General features: G+C 45.6%; 2 protein-coding genes across 2 annotated transcripts in view; one reads left to right on the forward strand and one right to left on the reverse strand.

Annotated features, from left to right (window-relative positions):
* Positions 1 to 611: 611 nt before the first annotated feature.
* On the reverse strand, positions 612 to 12,364 carry TCTN3 (tectonic family member 3). The gene is made up of 14 exons (XM_054163539.1): positions 12,129 to 12,364; positions 11,422 to 11,543; positions 10,576 to 10,706; positions 10,129 to 10,237; positions 9,940 to 10,058; positions 8,850 to 8,885; positions 8,384 to 8,458; positions 8,164 to 8,289; positions 6,801 to 6,899; positions 6,442 to 6,539; positions 5,686 to 5,851; positions 4,876 to 5,013; positions 1,095 to 1,351; positions 612 to 866 (listed from the first exon to the last, which is right to left on the reverse strand). Exons 1-13 carry the CDS (start codon positions 12,362 to 12,364, stop codon positions 1,130 to 1,132), a joined length of 1,677 nt encoding a protein of 558 aa, XP_054019514.1. The 3' UTR covers positions 612 to 866; positions 1,095 to 1,129.
* A 1,931-nt stretch (positions 12,365 to 14,295) lies between these two features.
* The window catches only part of CFAP46 (cilia and flagella associated protein 46), a 58,491-nt gene continuing 49,688 nt past the window's right edge, over positions 14,296 to 23,098 (forward strand). The window contains 6 exon segments of the mRNA XM_054163540.1: positions 14,296 to 14,344; positions 15,547 to 15,671; positions 17,316 to 17,447; positions 18,884 to 18,948; positions 19,463 to 19,627; positions 21,809 to 21,932. Coding sequence (XP_054019515.1) covers positions 14,296 to 14,344; positions 15,547 to 15,671; positions 17,316 to 17,447; positions 18,884 to 18,948; positions 19,463 to 19,627; positions 21,809 to 21,932 — 660 coding nt within the window.

A 23,098-nucleotide genomic window follows, 5' to 3' on the forward strand; every position in this document is an offset into this window, starting at 1 on the left:
CCTGCGACAGAAGCGGCGTTCTGGGGCGATCGGGCGCGGTGCTGGCCGCCACCTTCGACCCGGGTCCGTCTCCGGGCGGCGCCACGGCAGAGCGGCCGCGCCCTCCTGAGCTTCTGTCAGTCAGGTTATCTCCCCAGCGCCTTTTCCGTTTGTAACGAGGAAGACACCACAGTTGGCACACGCAATGGATGAACAAAAGAACAAACACTTGTGTTTTTATTTTTTAGGCGAGGATGCTCACATTTTCTTGCCCCTACAGTTACTTGACCTTAGATGGAAGGGATTCTTTTTGTTATCTCATGAGGTTTAGATAAATACTACATTACTAAAAACAAGGAATGTGTATGGCCCAGCAGGCTCATAGAGCAGATTTCTTCAGCCTCTGAGACACAGTAGGGGAGATGAGATAATCAGAAAATCAGCTTCAAAACCAATAAACTTACATTCTGGTCCCTGGAGGCTGAGCCAGAGCTGTGCTGAAAAAAGCTTCAATCTCACCGTAGATCCACAACTCTTCCTAAAATAGTTGTGCCTTTTTTGTTTTCCTTTATGACTGTTCACAACTCCCTCTTGATGTGCCACTCGGAATGTCAATTGTATATCTATATTTGAACAAGCACAGAAAAATATAGACTCTCAGAGAGGCACGACTGTCAGGTAACAAAGTTAAAGATTAAAGGTGACTGGCAGACATGTCTATTTATAATTCAGGCTGTCTTTGAAGGCTCCTGTATTTTAAATGCTCAATTATTCCCATGTAGAAAAATCAGGTGCTTCAAGAGGAAGACTGAATGCAGCTCCAAAAGGCTTGGACTGAACGTTGCTCATGTCTTCATATTCCTTGGTTTAGAAAGCACTCTAGGTTTCTACAAACACGTTCATTTTAACGTCCTCAATGCAACATCCCTTGATCCTTCCCTCTCTCAAGTGTTTCACTGCAGTGAGGCGTGCAGATGCTACATACAGAATAGGGGCAGGAGAGCACGCAGGGCAGAAGCTCATCCAAGAACAGAAGGTGCATAGATACCAGGCACAGCATAAGAACCTGAGGAGAAAAGTCTATAATAACATTTTCAAGGTATCAATTCGCATACCAAACTTCAAGTCCAAGTCCTGTATATGAGACTTTTCAGAAGCAGAGAATACCAGATATTATTAGTATCAACAAAAAACAGCCAGCCAGGTAATCTCTGTAACTTTGTTCCAAACTCATTGCCACCTTGAATGGGAAAAAGATGTCAAATGGGAGCTTCCAGTGCCCTTGGGGCTGGCCTCGTGGTGCTTCTGGCCATCCTGTCATGTCAGTGAAGGTCACGACAGTTGTCAGAGGTACCGTGCTTGTGCTCAGGAGCTGTAATGAGAAGGAAAGCACAGTTTAGCAAGCTTCATGCAGAAGATACATCCTTCCTCAATCTGCTAATGGAGACTCACTGCAGATGACCGCCAAGCCAGATGTCTTTAGGGTGGTAGGCCGTAAGTGTTCCAGATATATTTCATATTTAGCAACTCCTTTTTCCCCCAAAATGGATATTTCGCAGGTAGGTTGAGGGAACAGGCCTCAGGAAACATCAGCAGCTACTGTGCCTCATATAACGTTACCTGTTTTTCATAGGATAAGATCACCAGGGACTTTGAACAGGTGACTGCTGCCAGAAACAGACAGGGCTGCCACAATATTTGATCCTTTCAATAAGAGAGACCCAATACAAGGATGATTTTCTTCCTCATATTTAGGATATTGTTTCAGAAGAGAGACAACTGGTAAGGATGGAACAGGGAACTGATCTGCTCAGGCCTCACTTCCTTTCCATTTCAACAGAATGCTGTATGACAACAAATGCACTTGGTCCTTGAGCTGTGTGGAGTTTCATGAGTGGCCTGGGCTGATTTAAGATGCTGCTGCTGCCAGGGGAGCAGCTTCACTCCTTGCCTTGGCTCTGCATGCTCACCTCAGAGAGGGAATCTACTGACAGCACCCCATTGGTGCTTGCACTGGTTTAAGCCAGTCTGTGAAATCAGCCATTCATATCTTCAGGAACAATTGGGAAGACTGCCTTTATAGAATAGAATTAACCAGGTTGGAAGAGACCTTTGAGATCATCAAGTCCAACCTATCACCCAACACCATCTAATCAACTAAACCATGGCACCAAGCACCCCTTCCAGTCTCTTCCTAAACACCTCCAGTGATGGCGACTCCACCACCTCCTTGGGCAGCACATTCCAATGGGCAATCTCTCTTTCTGGGAAGAGCTTCTTCCTCACCTCCAGCCCAAAGCTCCCCTGGCACAGCTTGAGACTGTGTCCTCTTGTTCTGGTGCTGCTTGCCTGGGAGAAGAGACCAACCCCCACCTGGCTACAACCTCCCTTCAGGGAGCTGTAGACAGCAAGGAGGTCTCCCCTGAGCCTCCTCTTCTCCAGGCTGAGAAACCCCAGCTCCCTCAGCCTCTCCTCACAGGGCTGTGCTCCAGACCCCTCCCCAGCTTTGTGGCCCTTCTCTGGACACCTTCCAGCATCTCAACATCTTTCCTAAACTGAGGAGCCCAGAACTGGACGCAGGACTCAAGGTGTGGCCTAACCAGTGCAGTGTACAGGGGCAGAATGACCTCCCTGCTCCTGCTGGCCACACTGTTCCTGATGCAGGCCAGGATGCCATTGGCCCTCCTGGCTGCCTGGGCACACTGCAGGCTCATGTTCAGCCTACCATCAACCAGCACCCCCAGGTCCCTCTCTGCCTGGCCGCTCTCCAGCCACCCTGACCCCAGCCTGTAGCACTGCCTGGGGTTGTTGTGGCCGATGTGCAGAACCCGGCACTTGGATGTTCAATCTCATACCCTTGGACTCTGCCCATCCTAAATCCATGCGGTCTGGGCCTGATCCCTTGGCCATCCTCTAAGTGCTGTGTGATTGCACTCAAGATGACCTGTTCCATGATCTTGCCTGGCACTGAGGTCAGGCTGACAGGCCTGGAATTCCCTGGCTCATCCAACCGGCCCTGCTTGTGGATGGGCACCACGTTGGCCAGCTTCCAGTCCTCTGGGACCTCTCCAGTGAGCCAGGACTGCTGAAAAATGATGGAGAGTGGCTTGGCCAGCGCATCTGCCAGCTCGCTCAGCACCCTAGGATGGATCCCATCCGGTCCCATGGACTTGAGGGGATCCAAGCTGCTAAGGAGATCTCTAACCACTTCCTCCTGAATCACAGGGGAACTATACTGGCTCCATCTGCCAGCTCTGCAGGCCAGCTCTCTGGAAGACATTCTGTCCTGCTAGTAAAAATTGAGGCAAAGAAGGTGTTAAGTACCTGTGCCTTTTCCTCATCTTTTGTTACTATGTTCCCCAAGGAGTGGAGGTTGTCCTTGCCCTGCTCTTGCTATTAATATACTTGTAGAAGGAATTTTTGTTGTCCTTCACAGCAGAGGCCAGGCTAAGCGCTAAATGGGCTTTTGCCCATCCTTAAACATTCTGTGGGTTGCCTCACCTTTCTTCCAAAGATGATACCTCCTCTTTTTTTCCCCTTAATTCACTCAGAAGCTCATTGCCCATCCAGGCTGTCTGCCCCAGGGCTCATCTTCTGGCACATTGGCACAGTCTGCTCTGAGCCTTCAAGAGTTCTTTCTGGAAGCAGCTGCAGCCCTCCTGGACCCCTTTGTTTTTAAGGGCTGTTTCCCAAAGAACCTTCTGAGTCAGTGGACCTGAAGTCCACCCTGCAGAAGTCCAGAGTGGAGGTTTTGTTGCTGCCCCTCTTAGCTTGGCTGCATATTGAACACTCAATTATCTCATGGTCACTGGAGCCCAGACAGCCTCCAACCACCACATCCCCACCAGCCCTTCCCTATTGGTGAAGAGGAGGTCAAGCATAGCCTTACCCCTGGTACGCTTGCGCAGCACCTGGGATAAGAAGCTATCCTCCATGCACTCTTAAGAACCTCCTAGACTGCCTCCTCTCTGCTGTGTTGAGATCCCAGCAGATGTCAGGCAGGTTGAAGTCGCCCATGAGAACAAGGTCCGGAGACCTTGAGACAGCCTTAAGATGCCTATAGAATGCTTCATCAACATCTTCCTCCTGGTTGGGTGGTCTATAACAGACTCCAACCAGGATGTCAGCCCTGCTGGTCTTCCCTCTAATTCTCACCCACAAGCACTCAATGTGATGATCCCTGATCTCCAGCTTAATGGCATCTAGTGCCTCCCTGATGTACAGGGCCACCCCTCCACCCCTTCTCCCTTGCCTGTCTCCCCTGAAGAGCCCGTAGCCGTCAATTGCAGCGCTCCAGTCATGTGAGTCGTCCCACCACGTCTCTGTGATGGCAACGACATCATAACTTTCCTGCTGCAGCAAGGCTTCCAGCTCCTCTTGTTTGCTGCCCATGCTTTGTGCATTAGTGTACATGCACTTTAGAGGAAAGTTGTGCAGGAAGCAGCTGAATAAGGTCAGATATAACTCATGACTCTGAAGAGAAAAATACTGTGAACCCTGGTGGGGAATTTCTGCAGTACCTCTGGAGGCAAATTTAACTCACTTTTGTGCTTCAAGAGAAAAGAAAAATGTATTTGGCAACTCATTGGGCAGGGTCCTACTGTAGTACATGCCTCTATTTGGACTCTGCAAAGATATTTCACAAGCTGACTCCTTCCACACACTTGCACTAGCACCAATCCTGAGAGCTGATTGAGGACAGCACTGACAAGACCATAAACCCACTTTCCTCTAAGGAGTTGGTAAACACAAACTCTTATGACAGCAGCCAGACCACTGCTAAGGTTCTGTCAATCTCCACTTAGTAATATCAAAAGCATTTGATTCCTTGGTTCTTAAATAACCTGGAACTCCCACTGAATTACTTCTCTGCATGAGGGGTTATAAATTCCATACCTTCAGGGGGTAACACTGATAGAAGTACCGTGCACCCAGTATTTGAGCTTGGGGGTTGGACAGGAAGCCCACTTTAGCCCACAGTATCTGTATCTCCAGGGTCACAGGAACCATGCAGCAGGAAGTGCAATTCACAGCCTGAAAATATAACCCAAATCTTAATACAGTATTTAAAATGTGAAAAGGGACTGTTATGGTCAACATCTATTATTCTGGTCACAGAACTTGCATCAGTCACTTCAGGGCTTACCCCATAACTTTTGGTCAGGGCAACTTCCCATTTCACAGCTATATCCACCTCATTTCTAAACAGAATGCCTCAGCTCTACCACTTTGCATTCTATTAGACCATATCCTGACAGATTGATTATTCAAATAGAACTTCCCTGTACTTGGATTGCAAACATCGAGCCTTATTAGGTAAGATAGAAAATGAAAAAATCAGGAAGGATGATAATAATAAAAACTAATAGGAAGTAACCAGGTACTGTTAGTTCTAGAACACTGTCAGAATAAATAATGCAACACAAACTCTTTTTGCCCATTTAAACAGCAGGAACAAGATTCAAGAGATATTGTCAACATCTTTCTGTTGTTTAGCAAGTCTCCTAATACTATGAACCATAATAAGAATGGCTGCTTACAGACACTAAGACCCCTGAGAGTCTTAGAAGAAAGTAAGCCCTACAGAAAAAGTAAGCCCAGATGAACAAGCTGGTTCTTCCCCCTCCCATGCCCATACTTCTCCAAAGCAATAAGATGATGTGAAAGGAAAAGTATTCACAGCTGCTCTTTTTGCATTTCTCCTACCTGCACACTGCAGTTCTGAATCAGAATGGTTGTCCACCCTTCCTCCTGGGCTGAATGAACACTGCCAGTTATGGCAAGATCCTCTGCTTTACTCATTCCCTGGAGAGCCTTGTACAACTCCTGCTGGATGGAACTACAGTTACCCTCTTCCAGTGCTGGGAACAGGCTGGAAATGAGACAGTAACAGGTTTGACAAAATTATTTCCAGGACAGAAAAAATCCCAATCTGCAAACACCCTTCCTATTGTAATGAGTATTTCTTCCACTTTAATGAGTCAGCAGAATCATTATGGAAGTACTGCTATTGAATGGATGTAGTTTCAATTCTCTCTGCAATGAGAAGTGAGAAGAACATCCTGGCAGGGTAACACATGGTAAGGAAAACTGGCAGCTCTTGGCCCTCTTACCATGGCAGTGGTCATACACCTGCCCTGTCAGCAAGAGAAGAATGATCCAAATGTTTCTAACAATCATTTTTGAAGATTATAGTTCATTCCTTAAATACAGACTCCACTCTTGCCCAAGTCATGTTGCCAGACTACAGCCTCAAAATGGCCCAGAAGACCTTTACAATGTTGGGGTTGTTCTCTATAACATTCAGGTCCTTTCAGGAGTATATGAAAGATCTGTAGATCCATTGGTGACCCTGGGGAAAGACCTAGGCTGCACAGCAGTGTGTGACAGACTATGGAAAAATGTGGTGAGTCCACAACATCCAAACGTGTCAGGAAGGGCAAATGCAGAGTGTATTCCTACCTGAGCATGCAGCCTGTCCTCATATTTCTTCCAAACTGGACTGTGTGTCTGAGGAACTGTGAGCAACTTCCATCACCCTCACTCTGTAAAATGCTCATCTGACAGGCCATATGTAAAGAAGTCAAATGAAAGCAGATAACGTAGGAGAAACCCAGCTTGTATTTAGCAATCCTTTCACCCCAGTTTCTTCCTTATTCCTGTCACAGGATTTCAATTCAGTTGTGACCAAAAGGCCTGCTGATGGCTGCAACTTAATACTGAGGTGTGCCCCTACAGGCAGAATCTCAGAAGTCCACAGGAGAATACCAGAAGTTAATAAACCCAGTGATAAATAAAACCTGACAGCATAAAAGGGATACATGGTGCATGGCACCACTGCTGGCAATCAACAGTGGTGCTCCGGTGATGTAGCCAGGGTTTCCACTTCTAGGCAATATGTGAGGAGGAGGAGTCCTGGTCTACCAAGAGGCAAAGGGAAGAAAGAAAGATGAAAACATTAGTGCCAGTGAGATCCATCCATCTCAGAAGATCAAGTTCACATTCTAAAGAATGTCAATCTAAGGCCATTTTTTGACGGACAGAATATCGTGCACTACTAAAACCTCCATTATTGGTTTCCAAACCCTCTTTCTAACCTGGCAAGTTTGTTCTGCAGCCCAGGAAGTCAAAACTGAAGGTCAGTACCCTGAAACACAGATACTACCAGGACAGTTCTTGAGGCAATTAATTCCACTTGGTCAGAGCTTGTGTCTAAGGAAGTGAACATATCAGTCTGGGCAATTCTACAGACTGTCTGCAGAACAAACCCCGCTCTGACCCCGATGCTGAGCAGCAGATTCTACTCCTAGATCATTTTATGGGAAGAGCCTCTGGGGATAACTTGAGCAAGGTTGCATTGCACACTTATCAACCCCTGAGGGTCACCGCAGCCCACTTTATATTGCCTCTAGGGGACAAAGTTTACATGAACTTCAACACACATTAGTATTTACCACCCCCTCCAAAGTGCTTCTTTTTCCTGCTGCATGGGCACAGTTAAGTAAGTACCTGGAATAAATTTAGCAACTTTGCTCATAGATACTGAACACCTCAGATGCAGCACCAGCTCAAATCTCAGATCCTTTCTTTTGCAAGGCCGTGCTGATGACCTTGATCTCATCCTTTCCCCTTCTGCCTTTACCAAATCTCCAATAAAAAAAACCCAGGTAAGAATAATCAGCCCCTTCAAAATTCTGCAGTGCAAGACTACACACTTGCACTGAAGCCTGGATTTTGTCTGATAACACGGTTTACTTGAGACCAGATCAGGGTCCCCTCTTTCCTTCAAATCACCAGCGGGGTCCTAGGGTGCTGGTACTGCCATACCACTGCAGCACTGCTCCAATCTTCTCACGTCATCTGCACAAACTGAGTCACAGCACAAGGGGACACAGTCTCAAGCTGTGCCAGGGGAGGTTTAGACTCGAGGTGAGGAAAAAGTTCTTCACTGAGCGAGTCATTCGTCGTTGGAATGGGCTGCCCAGGGAGGTGGTGGAGTCGCCGTCCCTGGAGGTGTTCAAGGGGAGATTGGACGTGGCACTTGGTGCCATGCTCTAGTCGTGAGGTCTGTTGGGACAGGTTGGACTTGATGATCCTTGGGGTCTCTTCCAACCTTAGTTATACTGTGATACAAATTATAGACCACACACTTGGCAAGAACCCAGGGAGGATGGGAGCACTGACCCAGAAGTACAAAGTGAAGCGCTGCTGCAGAGAGGATCCCAAGTTCCCAGAGATGTTGCTCACTTTGAACTGGACAGAGACACTCTGAATTCCATGTGTGCCACTGAACTCTATCCCATAGATCACCTGAAAGTCCCATTCAGAGAAGAATTAGAGGCAGAGCCAGGTAAGAGGGCAATCTCCTGAAGCTAGTGTTGAGCTGCCCAAAGGAAAGAAATACCTCAGAAACAACATTTTTACATGTGTTGCCTTCCAGGTAGGGAGCTCCAGGTGGTGCAGCTGCAGTGATCTTTACCTGGGGACAGGAAGCACATGAACAGCTAGCAACCCTTTCAAAGGAGTGTGCCTTTCTTCAACACTGGTTTCCCATCCAAGCTAGATTTACCTTCCTGTGGTAGCTGTGATATGTGGACATGTCACCTTGCTCCAGATGCTCATCACCTTCTAAGAAAACAAGCTCCCTCTCTGACTCCAGCCTTATTCATGCCCATTCATTTAAAAGCACATCTTTCCTTACATCCTTTTTTCCCAATGATGTCTCGCTATAATGCCCAACTAATTTTGTCTCAAACACAGAACCTTCCCATTCGCCCAAATTCCCAGCCCCTGGGCATTACTATGAATGGGTAAGATTCCAGACATTTTGTTTCAGAAGCAGAAAATATTTTCTTTGGCAATAGACTGACCTTCATGGACTGCACAGTGGTGTCAGCAATTGGGACCTGGGAAAAACAAACAAGCAAAACCACCACCACTAAAAATTGATTTTCTGGGTTTGCAAGTACCTAAAGTCATGAAACAATCACTAAATAGAGCCTACACATCATACTGACGAAAACTACTTTGTTTACTCATCCATTTGTGATCTAGAAATCACATACATAATTCACAGAAAGCAGTTTTTAGAACATCAGAAGACAAAATTTCCTCATGGCCCTGCTAATGACCTGCAGAATGCAGATACTTTAAAATACCAGCATCTTTGATTCAATTTCTGGAGACCCCACTTCTGCAATCAACTAATGACTACAGCTTCCATTTAAGGAAAAATTAATTTTTCCTTTGCCACACTGACAAAGAAAGGCCTGAAAATAAGAGTTGAATTTGAGTAACGGAAGACCCTCTCTACTACAAGTATGTAGACTCAGGTTTCAAATATAAAGGCAAACCAAGTCATTAGCCCTAATAAGCTATTAACATTTCACCACCATTTTACCTTGAACACCAGAGAAACTCTAGAAGGTGAAAAGAGAGGTTTTTTTGTTCACTTCAGTATGATCAGCATGATGAACCCAGAACAACAAATCGATTATTTTAAAATTATTATCAGGATAAATAATGGAGAAATGGAAGTCATCTATGAATGTAAACAAAGCGAATAACTGGCCTCCAGTACGATTTCAGAGATAACCTTGTGTAAAACCAATTCTCACTCTTCACTAGGAATATGCATTCCTTGATGGATCAAGCTGATGGAAGAGACACAAGCACTTTGACAAACAGCCTGTTTGTGCTAGTTAAGCCATTAGCACTATGATGTATCAGTGAAGTACCTGTTGAATGCAGTAAGAATTTGCTAACAACTGAAATTTCTTGGAAAGTAGTTTGAAATGAGGGATTATCACCAATCATTACATTGTAGACAGGATTTCCAGCAAGGTCTCAACAATGGTGACATCAGGGATGCCATACTGGATGACCTTTAGTTTTCCAGTTAGCTGAAGTTGCAAGGAAAGTCAAGACGTTGAGCAAAGGGAAGTTAGGACATGTGCATACCTTTAGCACCACAAAGTCATGGTAGTATGAGGCAGCATCTAAGGCAGGGTCAGTAATGCAGCTCTTGCTCAAGTTGGTGAAAATCCGAGTACAGCTTGTGCTTTTACTGTCCAGGAAGCCTGAGTAAAGACATGGCAAAAGATAAAACAGAACCAAACCACCCTAAGAAATTCTTCCCCCTTTACTGACCAGCAGGATTTCCATCAGCACAGTGTCCACTGGCTCCCATTGCTCCTGGCTGTCTAAGTGTGCTCAGTATGCATGAAGAGTCAAAGTAGATTAAGATTGGATCACCAGCCTGAAAAGACAATTTGGAGAAATCACAGACAAAGTAACTGTGGAATACTAAAGCCAAGTGCACTTGGCTTTAGCATTCCAGAGTTACATCATCAGGGCACAGAAGCACATTTAGACTTCTCCTTAGTGTGCATTCAGTTTTGTCTAAAGGGTTGGCCAACATTTTAGATATGTGAAAACTAATCAGAAACTGTTTACACAATAAGGAATTAAAAGAAAGAGATAATAGGGAGTATAGGTAGAAAAATAAGAATCTTTCAATGTTCTCATTAGACCTCATTACAGACAGCTTTAGTAAAAGTGCATCTGCAAACCGACTGCCCTTTCCTTTCGGCTCACCCGGTAAAAGGCAGGGAACGATGGCAGGACTTGGGACGGTGCTAAGAAGGAGTATCTGCCATACTTCTGTAAGAACTTCAAGAAATCGGATTCTTTTATATCCGGGGGCTGCTGAAAATAGTTGAGCAGGGCTAAAGGTTGAAAAGAGAAAAAAAATATCATCTGCCAATATCAAATCATTAGAAGAGATAGACTTCAGAAAATAAATACCATGCCAATATAGATAAACTAAGTACTGTCTTCTATTAGTTAACCAATCCATAGTAACACTGCTAAAAGTCTACTAAGAGATATGAGCAGGAGGATATAGCAAGTACTAATTGGTACTGTTTCATGGGAAACAGGTGTGACTTTGCAAAAAGCATGAAAGCTGCTTAGGACAACTATCTTCATATGTGTCCTAATCTCTGTAAGGTGCCCAGATTGGACACCCGCTGCATTTTACTGACAAAACACTACCATGATGTGAGTTCGCTAAAAAGCAACACTAACAGGAAGTATGAAAATAAGCATATGAAACAAAGAGTACAAGATATGATGAGAAATCACTTTCTGGAAAGAATAATAGGGCTGTATTCCAAACATCAACCCTTATTTGCTGCTCTAGGTGTAGCAAACAAACTGGCATCTCACATAATGGAACAACTCACAGAGGCTGATTTCTGTTTAGCTAGGGACTCTGTGCTTAAACTAAGTGTCTTTGGTGACTGGCCTGATTCATTATGTTCTCCCTGGAACTCCAACAGTCCAGATAATTAGTCACAATTGTAACGTGTATTTTTTTAAAAACATTGCCTAAGCAGAGGCAATCTATGAGTTAAGTGTGCAGGACAACAGGTTACTCACAGTCCTCCAGCTGAATGCAGAACAGCAGCTCACGCCCCCCAGGGACAGCAACAGTGTCAGTAGGATAAGGAGTGTTGCTTCTGAACACGAGTGAGTTTTCCACACACACCTGATTCGTGGACCTGCAAAGAGAAGCCCACCAGTCCCCAGCACACTGTTAATAGGCTGTTCTTGCATCATGGCATGGTTTACATTCCTAAATGCCAGTGGCAGAACACAGTACTACTTTTTGTAAGCTTGAATTATTGCACACTTTCCATTTATAGCCATTTTTTCATTGTAGTAAGCCCGTGGACACTCTATTTGTACATTTAGAAGCCACTCTGATACTTCCCCATAACAACCAGAGGCAAAGAAATTCAGTGTCCGTGTATTACGGATACAACTGTCACCTTCAAAGTGATGGCCCACACACAGATTTTACTCCACGTAGCTGATGCTGCCCTCCCCACAGAGAGCACCAGAGAGCCTGCAGCTGCTTCTTTTTTCTGAAGACTTCTGCCTCCCAGCGCCAACAGCCCCGTCACAGCAACCCACCTCTGCTTTACCGGGCCACTCAACGCTGGCCTTCCCAAGCCCCCCACTCATAATGAAGATGACCCCGTGCCCGAGGCCTGGCGGTCCAGGCGGCTGAACGGCGGCTCCCGCTGGGTGCCCGGTCCCTGCCTCTCGGCCCACCGCGGCGGCGCAGCCTGTCCCCTGCACACCTGTTGCCGCTCCGGCGGGACGAGGCGGCGGCCCCGAGGCCGCGCAGGCTGCAGGCGGCGGGCAGCAGGCGGCGGGCGGGGAAGCTGTTGGCGGCGGAGAGCTGTGCGCGGGCCGCTTCCTCGCCTCGGGGACCAGTCCGACGCGTGGCCGCTGCGACGAACGCGGTAGCGGCGAGGATACAGGCGACCAGGCGCGCCAGCAACGGGGCCAGCACCGAGGCCCAGGACCCGCGCATGGCGTCCCCTCGTCGCTAAGGAACCCGGGCCACCGCCCCTCCGGGCGAGGCGGGGGCGAGACGCATGCGCGCCCGGCCTCTGTGGCCCGCCTCCGGGCCGGGGGCGTGCTCCCCGGCCGCCGCGCTCCCCGCCTCCCTCGCTCCCCGCCTCCCTCGCTCCCCGCCTCCCTCGCTCCCCGCCTCCCTCGCTCCCCGCCTCCCTCGCTCAGCAGCTCCCCCGCCCAGCAGCTCCCCCGCCCAGCAGCTCCCCCGCCCAGCAGCTCCCCCGCCCAGCAGCTCCCCCGCCCAGCAGCTCCCCCGCCCAGCAGCTCCCCAGCCGCCGCGCTCCCTGGCTCCCCAGCTCCCCGATCCCCTGCCCTTCGCGGAAGGACTTGCGGCTGCCCGAGCTGCTCGCAGGAAAGCTGTGGAGATACCCGGACTAGCTGTATTGAGCTCGGTTTATCACAACTCTTGGGCCCGTCCAAGCAGTTATTAATCCAGCAGAGTCCACGTGGTTATGCCATGGGCCGCAGGGCTCTGGAGGAGAATGCTGTGGGAGATGGTGTCATAGGCTTTACTGACGTCTAGTAGGCACCTTTCAAGCTTTTCCCTTCATCCACTCTGCAGTCACCTCGGCACAGAAGGAGATGAGGGTGGTCAACCAGGTCCTGCCTTTCATGAGCCCACTCTGGCTGGGCCTGATGTCACCGGTATCCTGCACCTGCTGTGCACCCAAGGAAGGACCATTCCATAACCTTCCCTGGTGAGGTCAGGCTGACAGGCCTGGAATTCCCAGGATCCTAATTTCTGCCCTTTGTGTAGATGGGTGTCACATTGGCAAGGCTCGCAGTCTGCTGGCACCTCCCGTTAACCAGGACTGATATAGATGACAGAGGGCAAGCTCATCTGCCAGCCCCCTCAGCACTCTCGTGTGAATCCCATCCGCCCCCATAGACTTGAGTGTCCAGGAGCCAGAACAGGTCTTTAACTGCTTCCTCCTGGCTTATGGGGAGTTAGTGCTGCTCTTCAGCTCCATCAGGAGGCTGAAGACTTGGAGGATAATGGGTCTGACTATGAAAGACTGAGGCAAAGAAGGCATTAAGTACCTCAGCCTTTTCCACATCTTCGATAGCAAGGTTCTCCCCTACACCCAACAAAGGGTGGATATTTTCTGTGGCTTTCTTTTTGTTGTTAATGTACTTGTAAAAACCTTTTTTGTTGTCCCTCATGGCAGCAGCCAGGTTGAGTGTTAGCTGGGCTTCTGCCTTTCTGATGCTCTCTTTGCATGACTTAACTAGGTCCTTGTACTCTTCTTGAGTTGCCTGCCCCTCTTTCCGAAGGTAGTAAACTTTTTTTGTTTCTCTTGGGCCCCTGCAAGAGGTCCGTGCTCAGCCAGACCGGTGGTCACCACCATCAGGAAAGCCCGAAGGCTCCGTTTGTGTTTCTCCTTTGTTTCGATATAGCAAGGTTGGCAAAGAAATAAGATGACGATCGGATTGTACCAGTCGCTATCAGTACTGCCGTCGGCTCCGTTGGGTCTCAGGAGTGCAAGGCGGAGGGAAGGGGAGCGCTGGGCCCCGGTCCAGCCGGGGGCTTTCGTCCCCTCGAGTCAGACGGGGGCGGGGCTCCGAGAGTGTTGTGGGAGCGCTGCTAGGAGACGCGCGCCGGCGGCACCGTGCCACCAGGGCCGGGAACGGCAGCACCCGTCGGGTAACGGCACCGTGCCGCCGGGGCCGGGAACGGCAGCACCCGTCGGGTAACGGCACCGTGCCACCGGGGCCGGGAACGGCAGCGCCCGCCGGTAACGCCAGCCTCGGGGCCGGGGGACCGACGGTGGCCACCCTGTCTGCGCGTCCCCGGGCGGACGCCTCGGCAGCTCGGTTGTTCGGGAAGATTTCGGAAGGTCCGCTGAAAACGTCTCCTTTGCCAGAGCTGCGTCGCGGCGGAGGGGCATGGACCTGTCCATCAGGGAGCGGCTCCTGGCGGCAGAGAGCCGCCGAGGTAAGGGTGGGGCAGGGGGAGCAGAGGGTGGCCGAATTCTGCCTGTCTTCGGCAATAAGTAAAGCAAAAATCTCGCTTTAAACACAAAAACTGCTCGTTCTAACACTGTTTCTCTTCCAAATGTGGTTGACAGTAGGCTGAACATGAGCCAGCAGTGTGCCCAAGTAGCCAAGAAGGCCAATGGCATCCTGGCCTGTATTAGGAATAGTGTGGCCAGAAGGAGCAGGGAAGTCATAGTGCCCCTGTACTCTGCACTGGTTAGGCCGCACCTTGAATCCTGTGTCCAGTTCTGGGCCCCTCAGTTTAAGAAGGACATCGAGACACTTGAACGTGTCCAGAGAAGGGCAACAAGGCTGGGGAGAGGCCTTGAGCACAGCCCTGTGAGGAGAGGCTGAGGGAGCTGGGATTGTTTAGCCTGGAGAGGAGGAGGCTCAGGGGAGACCTCATTGCTCTCTACAACTACCTGAAGGGTGGTTGTAGCCAGGAATGGGCTGGTCTCTTCTCTCTAGCAACCAGCACCACAGTCTCAAGCTGCACCAGGGGAAGTTTAGGCTCGAGGTGAAGAGAAAGTTCTTCACTGAGAGTTGTTTGTCATCGGAATGGGCTGCCCAGGGAGGTGGTGGAGTCACCATCCCTGGAGGTGTTCAAGAGGGGATTGGACGTGGCACTTGGTGCCATGGTCTAGTCATGAGGTCTGTGGTGACAGGGTGGACTTGATGATCTTTGAGGTCTCTTCCAACCTTGGTGATACTGTGATACTATGAAAACATTAATCTTCTGAATGCTTTAAATGTGCTTCAGAGCTGTGAAATTAAATAATTGCTGTGGTGTGCTTAATTTGAGCTGGTTTCCCTGACATCATTTGCTTTCTGTGGCAGCTTCAAGGGTGTCTCCTCGAATTTCTGTGGCAACAGAAAAGAGTACTGACGAGTTCAGGGAACTGAGAATGGGGCCTTCAAAGTAGTTCACTTGTGTCCTAGCAGTTGTGATTTTTAAATTGCAAGAGAGTTGTTAATACTTCATCTTACAGCTGTCTGACTTTCAACAACATTGGACTTTTTTATTTACTTAAATATTCATAATTTGTTTCTGTAAAGGAGAAACAGAATGTCATACAGTTCATCTGACATACTGCACCATGCCTGCCAGTCTACCTTGCAACATATGTTATCTGTTACCTTCTTTATTACTTTTTATTTCAGATGCAGAGGCTTTGGAGAACGCTTATGAGTTGATCAAATCAGCCAGCCAAGGAAAATCTGTGCTAGACTCATCGGATGGCTTGAGCACTGACCTGTATGTTTTATGTGCTGAACAAGCACTTCAGGTTTGTAATTTAGAATAGAATAGAATAGAATAGAATAGAATAGAATAGAATAGAATAGAATAGAATAGAATAGAATAGACTGGACTGGGTTGGAAGAGACCTTCAAGATCATTGTGTCCAACCTATCATCCGACACCACCTAATCAACTAAACCATGCAACCAAGCATCCTGTCAAGCCTCGTCCTGAACACCCCCAGCGACGGCGACTCCACCACCTCCCCAGGCAGCCCATTGCAGTGGGCAATCACTCTCTCTGTGTAAAACTTCCTCCTAACCTCCAGCCTAAATCTCCCCTGACGCAGCCTGAGACTGTGTCCTCTTGTTCTGGTGCTGGTTGCCTGGAAGAAGAGACCAACCTCTGCCTCACTACATCCCCCCCTTCAGGTAGTTGTAGAGAGCAATAAGGTCACCCCTGAGTCTCCTCCTCTCCAGGCTAAGCAACCCCAGCTCCCTCAGTCTCTCCTCATAGGGCTTGTGCTCCAAGCCCCTCACCAACCTTGTTGCCCTTCTCTGAACACGCTCCAGTATTAGGCAGTATTGAACAAAACCATTTGTATGACATTTTGCTTACAGTTGTTAAAATCACTACTTAAAACATTTCCCCAGAAGTACTCACGAGAAATAGAGTCCTCTGGTTTTGGAGAGCAATTGTTTAAAACATGCATTTTCAGTTAAACCCCAGATGTAAAATTATCACTTCTTTCTAATCATTCAGCAAACTGTGGTTTGTCAGGCAGTTCATATAAATGCACAGTACAAAATCTGTACAGAGCAGGAACAGCAGCTACCACCACGGCCTTCATCCAACGTTCTATGCAAGATTCCTACTGGATGTAGTCTGAAAATCTTCAATGAGTTCTCTCATCTTCTAGCCCAGTCCCAGCCAGGGATTTGAAGCAGTATGTGAGCTCACCAACATGAGCACCATTCTATGAGTCTGCCATGCCTGTTTTCTCTTGTTACAGAGAGTTATAACAGCTGTGTTGTAACTCAAGAAAATGTGTTTGTGGACACTCCACACTGGTCAAAAGAAGGAGAGATGACATTCTAATTCTGAAAGATCGTTGCGAATTGATGTGACTTCTATGAAGTGTGGTGGAGGTTATCAATTCTGAAATATTTGTAAATGTTCATGGGTACAAGTGGTGGAATTTCAGGCAGACAGAATTTCTGTAAACCAATATTTTTTTCCAAGCTGCAAGCCACTCGTTCTATCCGTTGTCTCAAAACTGAGATGCAGCACTGACAGCTGTATAAAATCCTGCAGGCTAGTATCATGTAAAAACAAAGGCTTAAAAAAAATTCAGGTAAGAATTTCGCCTTTAAGTTAACAATTCTGTTAATGACTATTAAAAACATAGGCTTATTTTGAGTACTGTAAGAGGCTCTACGAGTGCCTCGGGAGCTTTGTTATGTAAAGGAGATATTTTTCTGTACATTTGCATTGACAAAGGTCTAGCTTGTGAGTTCAGTAGGTCCGAAGGGGTTTGTATCAGTTCTAATCTGCAGCTTTATGGACTATAATTTGCATACTGGTAACGCAGTTAGATGTTACACTTGGAGTAGGCATGCATTTTAAAAGCTACCAATTTTTAATAGTTGTTGCATTTTAAAAACACTGACATACTTTTTGTTGTTCCTAGCTGGGATATCTGGAAATGAGCAGAGACTGTCTGCAGATGTTTTTTAAAGGAAAATTTCCTGTGAACCAGTTTCTTGGCAGAGCTTATTTGTGCCAAGGCCAGTTGCACACTCCACTCTCTACGGATAATTTGGTGAGAAATTATGAAGGTTACATTATAATAGGCCAGTTTTTAAGAGTATTTCTTCTAAGTTTTTTATGTGTTACTTTCAGTAATTTAACATACACAAGCGACTGCGTATTTTAATGTGACTTGGAAAAATCAGAGAAAAATATCTTAGCAGGTGGTTTGAGAGTAATCAAAACTTACCAGCCGGGTTAGATGATGTTGCAGATACTTTGGGGAGGAAAAAAAGAGAATGCTCGTGACATTTTTCAGACAGTCAATTGTTTTGAAGTCAACCTTTTCCCTTTTTTACATCAGTGTGATACTTTCAGACCAGATTTAGTTACACTTGGTAAAACAATTACCATTTTATTCTTAAGGGCCAAGTGCAGCTTTTCTATGTTAGTATCTAGTACCTCTCAGACTCTTAATCCTAATTTTCTCTTTAGTTGGGCAGTTGCCACTCACTGCTCAGCAGCCTTTGTATGCCAGTCCCAGACTCCAGTAAAAAATAGTTCCAGCTCTCTGGGAGTCTACTTACCCTGTTCTATCTCATCAGAGAGAGCCCTTGGGTGTCATCCCCTTCCTGCTCATCCAGTTCCACCTCTGCTTTGCCATTTCTAATTCCAAGCTTTCAAAGTCCTTCTTTGTCATCCCATCCATCATCTTTATATCCTCACACACTGTGTACACATTTGATCAGACCCCCCCTGAGCTGCCTTCTCCAGGCTAAACAGTTCCAGGTTCTTGTAGCCTTTCCTCATATGAGAGATGCTGTAGTCCACTCATCATCTTTGTGGCCTTTCGTTGCACTCTCTTCACAGTGTCCATGTTTCTCTTGTACTGGGGAGCTCAGAACTGGGCACAGTACTCTGGTGCTGAGTAGTGGAGATGGAGCACCTCTCTTGACCTGCTGGCAGCATCCCTCCTAAGGCAGCCCAGGATGCTATTAGTTACCTTTGTGGCAAGGGCATGCTGCTGGCTTGTGTTCAAGCTTGACGTCCACCTCTGAAAAGCTGTTTCCCCTCTACCTTAATGATAAAAGAGCATGACTGTCAGGCCATTCAGCTGACATTTTTCTTGGAGCTTTTCTGAAGAAAATCATGCCTCAAGTTTTAGAATGGGGCAAACGTTTTGGAAGTCTCTGAGCTTTCTCTGTTGAAAGCTTAAAAATAAGCAGCTTCTCAGTTCTGGAAAATTTCAGTCCTGATAGTTAAAGTTTGGCAGAAATGAAAGAAACTGGAAGTACAGCCTTAGTTACAATTTCAAATCAGGCAAACAGAGTCATAGGCAATGCTCCTGACTTTTAGTTACTTTTCCTAGGGCTGTATCTTACTATGGCAGCACATTTTATTTGACATTGGTCTGAAAATCTATGAGATACGAACATACTGAAATAGGAAAATAACCTGATTTATAAAAGCCATATTCAAATTGCTTTAACAACTATTGCTCTGTCCTAGGAAGCGTTTGAGAAATTTGTGATGTTTTTTATGAAGGCTATAGATTTTGCCATCCATGATCAAAGGTAGGCCCTACTGGTAAGATGAACTCTGCATCTCAGGAAATGTTACTGAATTAGATTCTTGTAGTTGTCTCAGATTTCACTGGGTGGTCTGGAAGTAGTTGTTTGGCTTTTTTTGCTATTGTGGACTTTCCTCGTGTTCTGTTACTGCCTTTCTGTAACTGCTGTGCCTGCTGCAGCACTATGGAAATACTGAACAGTCTGAAATAGAGGGGATGAGTCAACATGTTTAAGGCTGGTGGATAACCTTTGAGTGTTTCTTCCCCTTTTATATTTATGCTCTGTAGAGAGAGAGCACCATGTTAGCTTATATTAAGTTGTTAGTTACTAGGTAGGGTAGAGAGGTTTCCCTTGTTCTTGTGCTGTACTTTTGCTCTCAGTTCTTAGAAGTCAGGATTGGTTCTTATCTAAAAGCACAGGAAGTGTTCCTGTTTTTGCTTTTTAGAAGTGTCTTAAAATGCTCTTCTTTGTTTATATAAGTCTATGAAATGCTACCTTCTTGATTCTTGTTTTTCAGATACTATTTTTTGATATATAATGCCTCGGTTCTTTACTGGCAGCTTGTGAGGCCCTATCTTAAGCCTGGGTTCCGCTATTGTCTTATTCCCAGCCTTTCTCAGATAGTTAAGGCATTAAACCAAACTGAGGAAGAAGACAGTGAATGGAGAGCAGAGCTCATGATGTAAGTTTAATTATATTTTTTCATATGGGTATTTTGTAGTCTTCTGGTACACGTGGTTTCCCCCCTAAGGGAGTCCTCAGTGCTGTGTATTTCATTGGTAGCATTGTAGATGCATTTATTGTGGAAATCTTAATTTGTAACCTTTTAAAGGTATATAAATGTACACTTAACATAAAAGGTGCTTCATTTTAATATTTTCTTCAAGTTTAAAATTTTAGTGGCAGAAGCAGTTAGGCCCTCAGTCTGAACTGAAGTATCACAGTCCTATTGGATGTAGCGTTTGAATCATTGCTTATGTGCAGCCCTTACAGTGAGGAGAAAGACAAACGACTGTTTTTCTTGAAGAACTGTTTTCTTCAGGTAAAGAAATACAACCTTTAAACAGATAAACAAAGATCTCTCTGTCCTCTGATCCTTGAAGAGACAGCCTGGTAAGGTTACGAGAACATAGTCAAGATACCTTCTAATTTCTTCCTTTGTTATGAAGTCTGACTTTTTATATATTGGCCAAAGGTATCTTTCTTTTTTTCCCCTTTTGTTGACCTGTAACTATATGTTGAAATAAAAATGTAGGAAAAACCAACGAGCAAAATAGGTATTTGTGTTGCAAATACAGCAATGAAGAATGCAAAGATAAGTTGTCATCGGCAGTGATGTGGTCTTTACGTGTCACTCATGCTTGAATGTACAATTTGGTACTATATGGCCGTCAATACAGTTAGTTTGGATCAGCATTTTTCCTTTCTCATTAGTAATTATATCCGGTTTTGTTCCCTATGAAATTAAATGCTGTCCCTGCTCATTTGGATATACTGCTTGGTCTGATGTTTTAGACTGTAAATGAAACAGGTCTTCTTTTCACCTCTCATGCAAAATATAAGCTCCAACGTTATGAAAAGGGAAAAAACAGAAACAATCAACCCAGTGCACTGCCAGTACTCTTACGCACATCTATATTCTTACCAATTATTTTGTAATACTTTGATGATAATTGCTAATAAATAGTGTATTAATGTCCTACATGTCCTGAGTAAAACTGGAGCATAAACTTTGAGCTGTCTCCACCGAGAGAAGCAGTTTTATGTTGTCCTGGTTTTACCTCTGCTGGCAGGTGAGTCCTAGCAGTACAGTTAGAACAGAGGTATTTTCTCCTTCCCCCGGCACCCCCTGTGTGGGCAAAGAGGAAAGGAGCTAGGAAAAGCCAAAATGTCAGCTGAGGACAATTTACTACTCTATTGCAGGGATATCAGGTTACACAAAAGGAAAACATAAAAATAAAAACCAGAGGAAAAGGTACCGGTGTACACAAAACTGTGAGAAACCACTGCCACCATGCACAGACAGAAACCAGGGCAAAAAGGGACAAACCCCAGCCCAGAAACTGGGCAGAAACACAAAAATTCCAGAAAAGGAAGCACGACAAACTATAGAATATATCACAAGTCCCATGAACCCTGGGCAACCCCTTTCCTGTCATACACTGAGCAGGATGTGTACAATATATGATCCAGCCTACTCTGTTGCTCTGTGCCACTTCGGGGCAGGGGCAGCCCCATTCCAGCATCCCCCGTCCCTTGTCCCTCCTAGTGGGACCAGTCAGCTTAAACCAATACTAATGTGAAAAATTAAGAGGGGCCATGTAATTTTTCAAGGTCAGGAAGCTTTTCTCAGAGGCGTTTTGAGCTATTCTTTCTTTAGTGTGTAACTGATGGTTTTATTGCTCTGCAGTATTTTCTTTGTAAGCTGAAACTGGAGGGAAATAAAAAATTCAGTAACAGAATATTCCAGAAGGTATGTGAAAGGTAATCTGCAATATGATGCACGCAGGGATTTTGTACCAAACATACTTCTGAGGTATGATGAGAACAAGCAAGCGCACACAGTGCATTTCTGTTGTAAAAGTAATGGCAGTGTTTGTTTTTGCTTACATAGAATCACAGAATCCCAGAGTGGTTTGGGTTGGAAGGGACCTCCAAAGGTCATCTGTAGCTAAATAATAACACTAAATAATATTATCAACAGCAGGAAATAATAGTTATTAGTGTTTTGTAGCACTGATTGCTTGTGCTGCATTTATGAGTGGTATCTTGAATATAAAGCTTCTCTTGAAAAAAATGCAGATAACAGTTATTTCAGAGAGCATGAATAAATATTGAGTACAAATGTTTCTTTGATCTGCAGAAATTTACTGGAGTGTTTCCTCGATGCTTCAAAACTGAAAGATGCGAAAGAGTTTTCATCTACCGCAGCGACCTTTATTAAAGAAAATGTTCCAGATAAATATTCTCAATTATTTTCTCTAATGGTAAACCATTTTAAACTTCCAGTAGGACAGGAGCCTTCTCTGTGTTTCACAAGAGTAGAGTTATAATTGTTAGGCGTTGTTTCCTTCATTAAAGTTTCGTGAGCTGCCAAATGATCCAGCAGACACACAGAGATTTTTACAGTCTCTGTGTTTTTTATACTGTAAGCTAAAGTCCTCTCTAATTTTAATAGGATGTGCTCTGCTCTATTTTAATAGAATGTGCTATCCTCAGGATAACTGTTGTTAACCCTAACAGTTCTCTTTGGGAATAATGACTGTTAAAACAGGTGGTATAATGGGTGCAGCTTAACCTGCCGTATACTCTTGAGGACATATTTAGCATCTGTTGACTTCTCATGCTGATAATGCTAACATGACCCTATTTGAACCCTATAAATAGTTCTGGGAATCAGAGCATAAGACACATTCCTGGCATGTCCTTAGTTTAGGAAACGAGTGCAGATGAATGTTGCAAAAGCAGAATAGGCAACTAAAACTTGGAAGTCAGGAGCAGTCATACTTTCTTCCATTTTGCTACAATGCCTATGTTTTTTGTTTGTCCACTCCCAATCACTGCATTTCAAGAGCATATATTTATAATACAAAGTAGTTCAACATTTGAATTAAGACAACCAATATACAACCTTCCAGAGGTGCAATGTTAATGCAGCAATAACGTTCAGGCAAACTCAGGGTGACTTCTGTATTTTTAAGAGGCAGTATTGAGCAAAGCTATGTAGTTCTAAAGTTATACTTGGGGCCTGTGTCTCGGCAGGGCTACACAAGTGTGACCCAGAGTGTTGAGTGCTTCAGAAACAGCATACTGCAATCCTGCAAAACTGTTCTGCTGCAAATGAAGTAATCAGTACTGATTGCTGTGGGCAATCAATGTGAGAAGAAGGGATGTCCATACGCTTGATGTGTAACTCTATAGTTAACTTGAAGTAACTAGAGTTTATTGTAATTTGTTGATAATATTTTTTGCTGTGTGTAATTTATAGTCATAGATCAGTTTGAACAGGGCTCATTTCTCGTAGCTGGATGAGATGATTTAACAATAAGCACCCTCAAAAGGTGTTAAAAATGCATTCATTAGAATTTCAACTTGGATGTTAGTTCCACAGTTAGATTTCTGCTAATATTTCTGGTCCTCACTAGGTGAAGAT

Source organism: Dryobates pubescens, chromosome 8 (assembly GCF_014839835.1).
Source record: "Dryobates pubescens isolate bDryPub1 chromosome 8, bDryPub1.pri, whole genome shotgun sequence".
Classification (NCBI taxonomy): Eukaryota; Metazoa; Chordata; class Aves; order Piciformes; family Picidae; genus Dryobates; species Dryobates pubescens.

Excerpts from the sequence above, each read along its gene's own strand:
- TCTN3 (XM_054163539.1), bottom strand. The coding sequence starts at position 12,364 with ATGCGCGGGTCCTGGGCCTCGGTGCTGGCCCCGTTGCTGGCGCGCCTG. Across the intron at positions 11,544-12,128 it reads TCCCGCCGGAGCGGCAACAG|GTCCACGAATCAGGTGTGTG; the intron begins GTGTGCAGGGGA and ends TTCTCTTTGCAG. Across the intron at positions 8,290-8,383 it reads GTAAAAATGTTGTTTCTGAG|GTGATCTATGGGATAGAGTT; the intron begins GTATTTCTTTCC and ends TGGGACTTTCAG.